Source organism: Pseudophryne corroboree, chromosome 11 (genome assembly GCF_028390025.1).
Source record: "Pseudophryne corroboree isolate aPseCor3 chromosome 11, aPseCor3.hap2, whole genome shotgun sequence".
Lineage (NCBI taxonomy): Eukaryota > Metazoa > Chordata > Amphibia > Anura > Myobatrachidae > Pseudophryne > Pseudophryne corroboree.
Genome location: NC_086454.1, coordinates 343,383,359 through 343,396,643, shown reverse-complemented (window position 1 = coordinate 343,396,643; position 13,285 = coordinate 343,383,359). Strand labels below are relative to the sequence as shown.

The 13,285-nt window shown below is 50.6% G+C and overlaps 1 protein-coding gene across 1 annotated transcript in view; it reads left to right on the top strand.

The window, feature by feature from the left end:
* The first annotated feature begins 3,449 nt into the window (after positions 1–3,449).
* The window catches only part of LOC134969763 (EP-cadherin-like), a 47,083-nt gene continuing 37,247 nt past the window's right edge, over positions 3,450–13,285 (top strand). Inside the window, exons 1-2 of the mRNA XM_063945923.1 lie at positions 3,450–3,621; positions 4,624–4,738. Coding sequence (XP_063801993.1) covers positions 3,559–3,621; positions 4,624–4,738 — 178 coding nt within the window. The 5' untranslated portion in view covers positions 3,450–3,558. The remainder of the gene's footprint in view (positions 3,622–4,623; positions 4,739–13,285) is intronic.

Below are 13,285 nucleotides of genomic sequence, written 5' to 3'. Positions count from 1 at the left end.
GTAGGGCGATGGCCATGAACCGGCTTTCCTACAGATTCCACGTGTCATTAGTGCAAGACTTTACCCAGGCGATCTTTAGGTGGTTTATAATATTGTACCTCTATTTAAACCTATTGACATATTTGAAGGTGGAGTTTCCCGTTAAGCGAATCATTCACCGAGCGCTAGGCATACGTCCGCAGTGATGAAAATGGGGCGTGCACCGCACTCACAGCATTTCTATGGGGACATGCCCCTTTGCTGTGAGGCCACACCTCCTAACTTCAGGCACGCAACTGTCCCTCCTGCAGCCCGGACATAGGGGGTCATTCTGAGTTGATCGCTAGCTGAAAATGTTCGCTGCGCTGCGATTAAGGAAAAACCCGCCACTTCTGCGCATGCGTATGCAGTGCAGTGCGCATGCACGACGTACTTTCACAACGGCCGATGTATTTTCACACAAGGTCTAGCAAAGCTTTTCTGTCGCACTGCTGGCCGCAGAGTGATTGACAGGAAGAGGGCGTTTCTGGGTGTCAACTGACCGTTTTCACGGAGTGTTCGAAAAAATGCAGGCATGCCAGGAAAAATGCAGGCGTGCTAGGAAAAACGTAGGCGTGGCTGGGCGAACGCAGGGCGTGTTCGTGACGTCAAAACAGGAACTGAACAGTCTGAAGTGATCGCAAGCGCTGAGTAGGTATTGAGCTACTCTAAAACTGCACAAAAAAACTTTGCCGCCGCTCTGCGATCCTTTCGTTCGCACTTCTGCTAAGATAAAATACACTCCCAGTGGGAAGCGGCATAGCGTTTGCACGGCTGCTAAAAACTGCTAGCGAGCGAACAACTCGGAATGACCCCCATAGTGGCCAATTTATCATTGAATATTTGCTGCTTAGTCTATGAAAACACTCGTTTTCATGGATTAATTGCAAACAATTAGCATCCCCTGAATGTATCACTGAGGGGCCGCAGTAGATACTTATCTCCCATACCTGCTAGATTCCCACCAGATTTACCAGCTTCCAGTATGCAAAGCATTCCGGAGACTGGCCCGGCAGCTGGCGGTAGCCGCTGTAGCCTGTTACACATCGCAATCTTATCTGGCAGAGGGTTCCCGGGAATGGCCGCCGTGCATGCGCAGGAGACTCAGCAGCGCTCAGAGCACATCGCTGGGACGACTCTTTCAGAGGCCAATAATACATTGTGATGCGATTCTGCTGCGCACTAATATCGCGCCCAGATCACACTGAATATGTAACTGATGAGAAATAGACCCCATAGACTCAACTCCCCTGTGCACAGTTGAAGAAACCCAGAAAACATGAACTGCTGGTGGTGAATGATGACTGCCCCTGTGAAGCATTGTTCTATATTGTGGGATAGTGTAATTATTATCATCGGACAGTAATCTGTTATAGCATAGTAGTGATAATACAGTGCAGGAGTATGAACACCCCTGTACCTAGCCATGTTTTCAGGATGTCCGCTTGTGGAAACAGGTGGGATAATTACTGATCGTACACAAAGCAGAAGACACACCATAAAGCCCATTACGGGTTGGTATTGATATACCGGCGCCCGTCATTCCGGCGGTCAGAATCCCGACACCGGGATGCCGGGCGCCGGAATACTGGCAGTGGGACGAGCGCAAAGGAGCCCATTGTGGGCTCGCTGCGCCCGCCACGCTGCGGGCACGGTCGTGCGCTACGCGCATCACGCTCTTTATTCTCCCTCCAGGGGTGTCGTGGACTCCCCAAGAGGGAGAATGGGTGTCGGTTCCCCGGTAGTCGGTGTCACGGCGGTTGGGATCCCGGCACCAGAACGTTGAGCGCCGGGATATCCCGACAGCCGGGATATTGAACGCATCCCGCCGATTACACCTGACACACTGATTACTACATATAAAACAGCGCACCTTTTTTATTTTTACAAATTAGATTATACGAACAGGAGCGATAACGCAGATATTCTATGGAACAATGGGGGTCATTCCAAGTGGATCGCACGTAGCAACTTTTTGCTGCTCGTGTGATCAACTAGTCGCCGCCTATTGGGGAGTGTATTTCTGCGTAGCAGGGCTGCGATCACTTGTGCATCCCTGCTATGCTAAAAAAGTTTCCTGCAAAACAAGACCAGGGTCAGACTTACTTACCCTGTGCGACGGATCCAGCGATGAAGATCCTAGAATTGACGTCAGACATCCGCCCTCCAAACGCCTGGACACGCCTGTGTTCGGATCTCCACGCCCGGAAAACGCTGAGTATCCACCCCGGAACGCCTCCCCGCTGTCAATCTTCTTGCGATTGCTTTTTACTCTTTCTTCTGGTCGTTGCGGGCAACGATGTGCGTGCACATTGCGGGCGCCGCGCATTTCTGACCCGTTTGCACCGCAGTGATGAACCGCTGCATGCGAACAGGTCGGAATGACCCCCAATATACAGTAAAAGCTGAGTTTGATAAATATATAGATCCCACCAGTGCGTCGCCTGGGATCAGATTCCTTGCGTCTTTCTGCTTATAGCTGACTAAACACGGCAGTAATGTCACTGCCGGTGCGTGTGCGCTTCCAAATGGAGCAACGATGAAATTGCTTCGTCAGGTGCCATCTAGTGGCCGCCGGTGCACAAAACACTTGAATACCCCCCTGTAGAGGTGAGGAGGAGTGTTAGCCTTTTATTATATAGCATGAGCTGATTGGGCTGCACGTCCCACAGATAATGATATTATTATGCTGGTTTGGTGGCCTTCCCTCCACTAATCAGGGACAAGGGGAAAGGGCACTACATTAGCCAGCCATAACTGTCAGCAGTGCCATAGCAGGTCGGCTGTGTGCCCCCCTGCGCACCTGGCGCCATGACATCACCCAGCAAGTGTCGGGGTCGCTGCGGAGGAGCAGGAGGCACCCCACGTTTTCCCAGCTTGTGGACTGGAGACAGTATAGAACTAATCCTAGAATCTCCAGTAGAGTGGTTTTCAATCTCAGCAGGCCATGTTTTCAGGATTTCTGCCAGTGGAAGCAGGTGGCATCATTACTGACCCAGCAGCATAGATCTCTGTAGCGCACCTGTGCATGATTACAGACATCCAGAAAACATGGCCTGTCAGTGGTACTGAGGGCTGGAGCTGAGTGACCCCGGCTTATATACACACTGTCTGTACATAATATCACATATCACAATACACACACATAATATCACAACACACACACACAACATCACAATACACAGCCAAACTAGTCACATTATAATAATTAGTACAATCATGATTCATGACAGAATCACACACCCCACCCAAGGGTGAGCAGGACATGCCAGCAGGATAACCCTGTTACACATCCTCCCCACAGTCATGGGTCCCACAGAGAGAGCAGGGTCAGTCACGTGCTCCTCACACCCAGGGGCGGGGCCACGCCGGCCCCGGCTGAGTGACGCGCCGCCCGGCCAATGGGAGTCTGTACCTGCCTACGTCACGCTGTGCCGGGCTCACCTGGGCTCTCAGAGTTGCAGAGCGCAGCGGATCGGAGCGGAGTGTGTGCGAGTTACCGCGGGCTGAGATCCGGGCCAGGCTCCGTCACCCGCACCCATGGCGGGTCCCAAGCTTCTCCTGCCGGCACTGTGTCTGTGCGGAGTGCTGTGCGTGTTACAGGTGAGTCCGCTGCTGCGGGAGGGAGTGTGCCGGGGCTGCTGAGCCTTATACTCTCTCCGGTGTGCGTGGTGCTCCCCACATGCCTAGTGCTCCCTATTGCTCACCCCGTGCCCCCTATTGCTCACCCCATGCCCAGTGCCCCCTATTGCTCACCCCGTGCCCCCTATTGCTCACCCCATGCCTAGTGCCCCCTATTGCCCACCCCATGCCTAGTGCTCCGTATTGCTCACCCCGTGCCCCCTATTGCTCACCCCATGCCTAGTGCTCCCTATTGCTCACCCCATGCCTAGTGCTCCCTATTGCTCACCCCGTGCCTAGTGCTCCCTATTGCTCACCCCGTGCCTAGTGCCCCCTATTGCTCACCCCGTGCCTAGTGCCCCCTATTGCTCACCCCGTGCCTAGTGCCCCCTATTGCTCACCCCGTGCCTAGTGCCCCCTATTGCTCACCCCGTGCCTAGTGCCCCCTATTGCTCACCCCGTGCCTAGTGCCCCCTATTGCTCACCCCGTGCCTAGTGCCCCCTATTGCTCACCCCGTGCCTAGTGCCCCCTATTGCTCACCCCGTGCCTAGTGCCCCCTATTGCTCACCCCGTGCCTAGTGCCCCCTATTGCTCACCCCGTGCCCCCTATTGCTCACCCCGTGCCCAGTGCCCCCTATTGCTCACCCCGTGCCCAGTGCCCCCTATTGCTCACCCCGTGCCCAGTGCCCCCTATTGCTCACCCCGTGCCCAGTGCCCCCTATTGCTCACCCCGTGCCCAGTGCTCAGCACATGCCCTAGTGCCCCCTATGCAGGACTATGGGGGTGCACTGCCCTCCCTGCTCTCTGACTGCTGGAGCTTGGCTAGTCTTGTCTATGCACTACACATATATTCCCTTTAATTAAAGTCCTCAAAGTTTTGGGTTCCTCTTGTACCCCTCCTAATGATGCATCCAGCGTGCACCGTCCTGGGGTCCCCTGGTGTATCTCTTTCCCCCCTATGTGATGTTACTGTTCTCTTCCAGGTGGTGCCCTCTGCAAGCGAGGATCCCGCAGCATGCCGCCCAGGCTTCTCTTCCAGCCACTATGTCTTTGCTGTAGACCGCAAGGAGATAAAGAAGGACAGGAAGCTGGGGAAAGGTATTACTCCTACATCTTACTGTATTGTGCCCCACACACCATGGGGATTGCTGGGGCTTGTGACCGTGCATTATATCCCTTATTACTGTATTGTGCCCCACACACCATGGGGATTGCTGGGGCTTGTGACCGTGCATTATATCCCTTATTACTGTATTGTGCCCCACACACCATGGGGATTGCTGGGGCTTGTGACCGTGCATTATATCCCTTATTACTGTATTGTGCCCCACACACCATGGGGATTGCTGGGGCTTGTGACCGTGCATTATATCCCTTATTACTGTATTGTGCCCCACACACCATGGGGATTGCTGGGGCTTGTAGCTGTGACTGCATTTTATCACTTATTACTGTGCTGTGACCCGTGTCTGTGACTCCTGCTGGCAGTAATGGGTTAATGTTTACTCAAGCCCTGGGCTGTCTTAATTGCACAATTCTACCTGGCAGCTTTGATGTTAATGATCAGGTTGGCTCTGTTTCCTCTGTTGCAATGGATTTGACTCTTTGTGTGCTGGAGTAGTTGCAACCTGTTGAGAGGGAGAGAGAGAGGTGTATTATTTGTAATGTAATATTTTTTTTTTTTTTTTTTACACTACAGTTACAGGTTTTAAAATGATAGCATGTAAGCTCTCACGAGCAGGTCCCTCTTCCCTCGTGTGTTTTCTCCTACCTCATACTCCCCTACAACAGACCTAGCCCTCAGTTTCTGGCACCTTGATGCTTATCTCAGTGTCCTGTCCCCTGATGCAACTGATGATGATGATGATGATGTATAAGGTGCCACAAGTGTTTCGCTGCACCGTATACACCATGTACATGTCCTACATTATCTTACACTGTAAGTCGTTTCTTTTTTTGGTTTTGTACTTTGTTATGCTGGGTACAACACTGTCTGTTCTATTGAACGACCGATATATGGCGGGCCCGTCGGCCGGTGTGTACCAACGATATGTCTGTGAATGACGGAGTTCACAGACATATCGCGTCGGCCCTGCTGCTTGCACGATGACCAATATATCTACAGATATACTGGTGCATCGCTGTGGGGGTCAGCCAACCGCCCGCACACACGCTGCAGCGGCTGGTGGTGATTGACGGCTCAACTGGGCGGGCACATGTAAATGGCCGCCCAGTTCATGGCGTCAGCCCAACGGATCGGGCAGTGTGTATGCACAACATGCACTGCGCAATCCGCCTATAGATATATCTGCAGATCCATTGGTCTGCAGATATAACTACCAGTGTGTACCCACCATTAGTTTAGTACTTATTTCTTTTTTTGCATTTAATGTTTAATCTCGCATGCCCTGCATGGGTCGGTGGGGTTGCTATAGGTATACTGAGGTTGCTATAGGTATACCTGCCCCTACCTTGCATTGCTTTTCCGTCTGCACCTGGCGCTTGTGAGATCCCATTATACAATATCCATATTGATAGTTGCTGTATGTAATGTGTGGTTGGAGCACACGGAAGGAACTAGATGACCATTTAATTATTTATATGAATCCTGCTGGGAGGTTGCAGACCTTGGTGCGCACCAGCCTCCGTTTCCCAATCTGTAATTATTTCCGTCCATCTTCCATATACTAATGCAGCAGACCTGAACACAATCTGGCCCCGCTGTCTCAGAGGTGTGTAGGCTAGTTGCTGCTGCCTCATAGGTGTGTAGGCTAGTTGCTGCTGTACTTGTGATGTGAACTTGTTACATTGTCTTGTGTGTATCACACATTGGTGTCTCCTGAGCAGATGATGCCCCCTCCCCCCCCCTCCAGCACTACTAGGTATGGTGTTGTGGATTTTTAAATGGTAACAAAAACCAAGCCCACAATGCAACTTTCCTGTGCGAGAATAAAAGATCCCAAACGCATGGCTCCCGCCCCACCCCCACCCTCACATTCCAGAGCTCAGGTTACCTGTGAGGGCTTCTCTCCCTCCTAACAGATGTCTTGTCACCTAGTTTCTGTTGTGTCTGACTCCCTAGAGTGACACTCTATCCCAGGCCTGCGGGTCACCTTCCAGGTTGTGACATTCTGCACTGGGAGGGGGGGGGGGGGGGGATAGTCCCTCTGCAAACCTGATTTATACAAAGGCTTCCGCTGTCGTCCTGGTGTGTGGGGGGCGATTGCACTGTCCTTGGGAGTGTTTGCAGAAGCCTCCTTATCACGGTTTGGGAATGTCATACAACCTATTTGTACTGCTTATACCTTGGCTTCATTCAACGCACAGGATAAAGTGCGAAGGCCGGTCTGGGGTGGGAACCATGTTGCAAAAATGTATGGCATTGCAATAGGCTGTGCGCTATACAACGGGTGACACTAAAGTGGTGACCCCCTTTTTTGACTCCATCACCCCTGTGGCTGCTGTTTTGCATCTCATTAATGGCTAGGGCTGGGCTGCAAATCCATCTGAATGAGCCTGCTCTTTGAAGTGTTAATGTGGAGCAGTGTGGACAGTTCCTGGCGGTCTTTATAGGTGGTATTGTCCGTCTCCCGCCCCCTTCCCTGGGTACAGGATCTCCTGGTGTGGATAGTCTGCAGCGGCCAATACAGTAATGGTCCAAGTGAAACTCCTTCAGATCTCCGTCTTTGGTACTTGGCTCTTTTCTATGGGGCCTAACAAAAGGGCGATTGTGTGTTTTGCTCCAGGTGCGTGCAGTGTAAACTACCCCTATTGCCCAAACCGGCTGCGTAGTACAGAGGATCTCAAGCTAAATACACACTATACAGCTATTGGGCAGATTTGCTGCTGTGTGGTGTGAACGAAGGATTGTTTCAGCGTTTCATTAAATCGGGGGGAAAATCTTGCTCACAAGCGACTGGTTTTCCGATCTGCCGCCCCAAAGCAAAAATCTCGGCCATAATCTCCTCCGCATCGGCCAGCGTGTGCGCATTTTCAGTAATCTGACCACGTGTCCAGGTGGAACAATTGGAAAGTGCGTGGTAGAGGCCCACTTTTTTTTTTTTTTTTTTTTTTTTTTTTTTTTTTTTCTCCCATCGTCCGGTTTCTCAAGATTTCAGAAAAAAGTTGGGCGATTTTTACAAGGGAGAGAGTTAGTGTCGCACAGGTATTGGTACACCAGGCGACTAATTGGCTCAATTGTCGTCTGACCACAATGATCTGCCAGTGTGTGCTTGGCTTTAGAATTTGTGCGCCTATGTTTCCTGTAATGGGATCTATTGAGTTCTTACCTTCAGCCAAGAGACTGCTGATATGGCTGAAATAGTAAAAGCTGCCGTATAGTAAATGTGTTATGTCCATTTGAAGGCACCAGAGTGTTTTGACATATGGAAAGTGCTCGCAGTCCACGCAGCAAAGAATCACTTGGCGATAGTCCAGCATCAATCATCGTATTGACAGTAGTCATAAATGGGAAGTAATGGCTGCTGCTGGGCTTCCCGGGTCTTTTTGAATCCCGGCGGGATCGGAATTTTTCACTGCGCCGCTAGGCCTACAGTTTCTTGAGAGATTCTTAAAAAAAAAAAAAAAAAAAAAATATTCAATTAAGTAAACTTTGTTAATGTAATCCGGGAACCGGCAACGATTCCCAACACTGCTCGCAATAACAGCGCCGGCATCCCGAGAAGGTTTACAAAGCAGGTGGCGGGATCCCAAACGAGTGTATGTCGGCCCGCCGGAGATGTGAAGCCGTGGGGGGGAGGGGGGTTAGGTTTAAGCTGCATGGGAGGGATGGTTAGAGGGGCATTGGGTGAAAGGGTAAGTATATTTACCTTCCCCCTGTCGGTCTTTTGACTGCCGGCATCAAGAATGTCAGCATTTCATACCCAGCGAATGTCTCCCTTTGGGTCCGTTATGGGGTGAGGGACAGGGTTTGCTTCTATTTGGCCACATATGGTATGATGGGGAGCTGCCAGCGCTGTTTTTGCCTATTACATTGACCATAAATAATTTGTATTGGTCGTGGACCTCCAACCCGAGGCACCCCTGCAAGTGCCTCGATGCACCTCAGCACCTAGTTTGGGAGCCACTGGGCTAGTGGAATTCTGTATTGGCCTCCTCTCTGACATTTAGCCTGTATGGCTGCAGCTGCTCCGTTATGGGAAGGTGAGGTGTCTTGTAACTTTAAAAATAAGATCTGCACATGGTTATTAGAAGCTGCGTTGTCTAATGGCAGCTAGGGGTTAATGGAATATTGTGGTTGTGTGTTGCTAGTTTACAGTACGTCTTTCTCTGGTAAGTGTTCCGCACAATCCCTGAGCTGGCTTAATGACCCGTGAGTACACATTACCTTATCTAACAAACATTTATTCTGCAATACTGCTGGCTGGGAACAATGGTCCGTGCTATCTGCGGATACTGTGCATATGTACTATATCTGTTGCTGTATTCTGCAGGTTTCCCCGAGCGTCCAGCCTTTCCGCTGTGCTGTGTCTGCAGCTGGGTCCTGTGGTGCTACCAGAGATTGTCCCTCCTCCTCCCTTCCCTGTAGACTCACCTGTACAAATATGCCCCTTCCCCCAGGGGGAGCTCTGTACTGGGTATTGTTTTAGCAGCTCATGTTGTCACTATGAGTGGGGACTGACGGCCTCTCCTGTATATTGCCAGGTAAGCCCTGATTATCTAGTCACTGATTTATTCAGCAATCTTATCAAAACGGCCAAATCCACCAGTAATCCATTATAATCAGAATGAAGTGCAAATTGTAGTGGCTTTAGTCCTACTTGTGCACCACTAATAATCTCTCACTGGTCAGATCATGTATAGCTAATTGCAGAGAAGTATCCTTCACTAACTAGGAGCACTAAGCTCGTATGGGGATTCTGTGGCTCGCGGTCTATTCTGGGCATGCTGGTATTTGTAGTCTACAAAGGCTGGAGGTATCGCCTGCTTCACACTGATGTGCGGGGAATGGGTCCTGGCTTCTGCAGACTAATGTAACACTCATCAGCCAAATGTGTTGTGACAGTCTGCGTCTGTTATCCATAAACAATCATCAGGTCTCTCATTACAGCTGTGACCCTGATCCTCGCCCACCTAAACGAAGCTTAGTGTTGACAGCCGGTCAATCCAGACTATCTGTAGCATCTCGCTTCCTGCAGGACGCTAATTGTTCTGCTCAAGGAAATGCTTTTCTGCTTAAAGCAAATGTGTCAGAGTGCGCACTGCGCTACTGCCTGCGTGGCCGGGATATGCGGGTTACTGAGCCGCTGCTTCATTCTCTGGGAATTACATCATGACAATCAAAAGGATTCTTGGGAAGCTACACACCTACATGATATGCTATATACAGTATGCAGAGAAGTGTGGCCGTACAGTGCTCAAAAGTACACTCGATAGTAACTGCACACCTCCGTTACTTGGTGTATGTTTGTATGTTTTTTTATTTTTTTCTCAGAAAGAAAAACCTGGTATGTTGATAACTGAAACTGCGTGGTTAGCTGTGGTTTTGGGGGTTTTCCCCACGGGGTGATGTTATATACTTAGATTTTGTCCTGGTGCTAAAAGTTATCTAGAACAGAAACAAAAACCGCCTTGCAGGACAGTCGCCCCGTCTGTGCAGTTACTATATGCTGTAAAACAAAACTTTCCCGGTTATTTATATGCTGTAAAACAAAACTTTCCCGGTTATTTGTGGCCTGGAGCCGAGTCCTATGATGTGCTGAGAATAATGTACATTAAGGCACAAGACTGGAGCGACGGAAACGGGGGTCATGTGCCTGTAACATGGAGCTACAGGTTATGTGCAGGCTATCGGTATATGCTGGTCTCTCATACTGTGGCACATTAACCCCTGCAGCATTGTTCCCTTATCTGGATAATGGGGTTATCTCTTCTAACAACCTCTCACTTTATCTGGCCCCAAAAGCTTGATATGAGCAGGTTTACATGCAGATCCACACGTTGGTCCTAACAAGGTGCCAGCACACTGGAATATATGGTAGTGTGTGTGTGTGTGTGAATTTTTGTTTTTTTTGTTCTCTTATTGGAGTTGCAGTAGAAAGTAACAGCATAACTGGATAATGAGGAGGGGGGAGGATTTGGCAGTACATAGGTTTTAAAATTGTTCTGATAACCTCGCACAGATTCCTGTGCCAGAAGACAAAGGGCCGTTATGTTGATAACAGTAGTATAACGCTGGGCACATGCCTTCATGTGTACCGTCTCCCATGGGATCAGGCGGTCCGACTGTTGCAGGAACGTTTATCCGCTATCGCTCCTGCATATACGCCTGTGCAACGATCGGGCTGATCAGCCTATCTCTGTTAATCGGCCTGGCAAATGCCTAGACTGGTGGTTCCCAACTTCTCTGAATCGCTGCGTCCTAGAGTATCAGAATTTTTTTCACAGCACCCCTTTGGCAAAAGTATCTTATTGAGATATTAAAGTAAATGGTGTTTATACTGTGCGTCATCCTCAGGGTCAGTTATGGGGTGAGGGACAGGATTTGCTACGGTTTATCCACATATATGATTGGCCGCCTCAAGCACTGGTTTTGCCTATTACAATTGACCATAAATTTTATTTGGTTCCGGGCCACCAGTCCAGGGCACCCCTGCAAGTACCCTGAGGCACCCCAGGGTGTCACCGCACACAGTGTGAGAACCACTGACATAGGGTGTATACCCAGCTTAAGTGAAAAGCCGCAGGGTCACAGGTGGCGGGCCTCACCATAATCCAGCCACGGGGATCGGATAGCGGAACATCTTATCAGCGGATTGCTGTTTATGCTTGTGTCGGCGCAATATCTGTTGGCCAATAGCAGCCAGGTCCACACATGCTCTGCCTGCAGTCTCTTCATGAACATTGGGGCGGGGGTCATTCCGTTAAAGGGGTCACTTCAGAATTTTGACTGTGAAAGTAAAATAACGCTTTGAGCAGAAATGCTGTCTCGGCCCATGTTACGGTAACCCTTCTGTCACATTTGTATATAAAATGTGCTCTATTAAAGCACCAATATTGCCCATTTCCTGAAGGTGCAGGTGCTAGAATCGCCTGTGTCACCTCCCTACTGGACTCGCTGCTGCTGGCTGGTTCTTGCTTTATATCCAGAATATAGATGTCTGACGTGAATCCAGAAGGCGTTTCTCAGTGCATTGTGGCTGTCGGTAGGTTTCCCCGTCACATTTAGCTGGGATTCCTGCTGATGGTGGCTAATGTCCTGGTGAGGACAGATGCATGATGTATCTGTATCAGCCATTTACCCCATACACGGAGGGGAGCACACGTGGGGTCATTGACCCACCAGAACAAAGATCCTTACAGCTACGTCACTTGCTGGTTCCAATGGCCGGCTATGCCCCAGACAGAACATGGCCAGCGTTAGGTGCTGCAGCTACTCGTTGTACCACCATTGCACCTGGCGGCTCTGCTATAGATCATTGGCAGCCAGCAGATGGCTACTGGAGCGTCACAGCTCTAATGGTGGTTCCACTGGGCAGCTATGCATCAGACGGAACATGCCCAGCGTTGGGTGCTGCAGCTACTGGCTGTACTACCGTTGCACCTGGCGGCTCTGCTATAGATCACTGGCAGCCTGCAGATGGCTACTGGAGTGTCGCACCTCTAATGGTGGTTCCTCTGGCCAGCAATGCATCAGATGGAACATGGCCAGCGTTAGGTGCTGCAGCTACTCGTTGTACCACCATTGCACCTGGTGGCTCTGCTATAGATCACTGGCAGCCTGCAGATGGCTACTGGAGCGTTGCAGCTCTAATGGTGGTTCCTCTGGCCAGCAATGCATCAGACGGAACATGCCCAGAGTTAGTTGCTGCAGCTACTGGCTGTATTTATTATTTCTCTGACGTCCTAGTGGATGCTGGGGACTCCGTAAGGACCATGGGGAATAGCGGCTCCGCAGGAGACTGGGCACAGCTAAGAAAGATTTAGGACTACCTGGTGTGCACTGGCTCCTCCCACTATGACCCTCCTCCAGACTTCAGTTAGAATCCTGTGCCCGGCTGAGCTGGATGCACACTAGGGGCTCTCCTGAGCTCCTAGAGAGAAAGTATATTTTAGGTTTTTTATTTTACAGTGAGATCTGCTGGTAACAGACTCACTGCAGCGAGGGACTAAGGGGAGAAGAAGCGAACCTACCTAACTGGTGGTAGCTTGGGCTTCTTAGGCTACTGGACACCATTAGCTCCAGAGGGATCGACCGCATGGAACCGGCCATTGGTGTTCGGTCCCGGAGCCGCGCCGCCGGCCCCCTTACCGAGCCAGAAGCAAGAAGAATCTGGAAAATCGGCGGCAGAAGACATCAGTCTTCACCAAGGTAGCGCACAGCACTGCAGCTGTGCGCCATTGCTCCTCATGCACACTTCACACTCCGGTCACTGAGGGTGCAGGGCGCTGGGGGGGGGCGCCCTGAGAAGCAATAAATACACCTTGGCTGGCAAATATATCACAATATATAGCCCCAGAGGCTATATATGTGATAAATACCCCTGCCAGAATCCATAAAAAAGCGGGAGAAAAGTCAGCCGAAAAAGGGGCGGAGCTATCTCCCTCAGCACACTGGCGCCATTTCTCCCTCACAGCTCCGCTGGAAGGAAGCTCCCTGGCTCTCCCCTGCAGTCTACACTACAG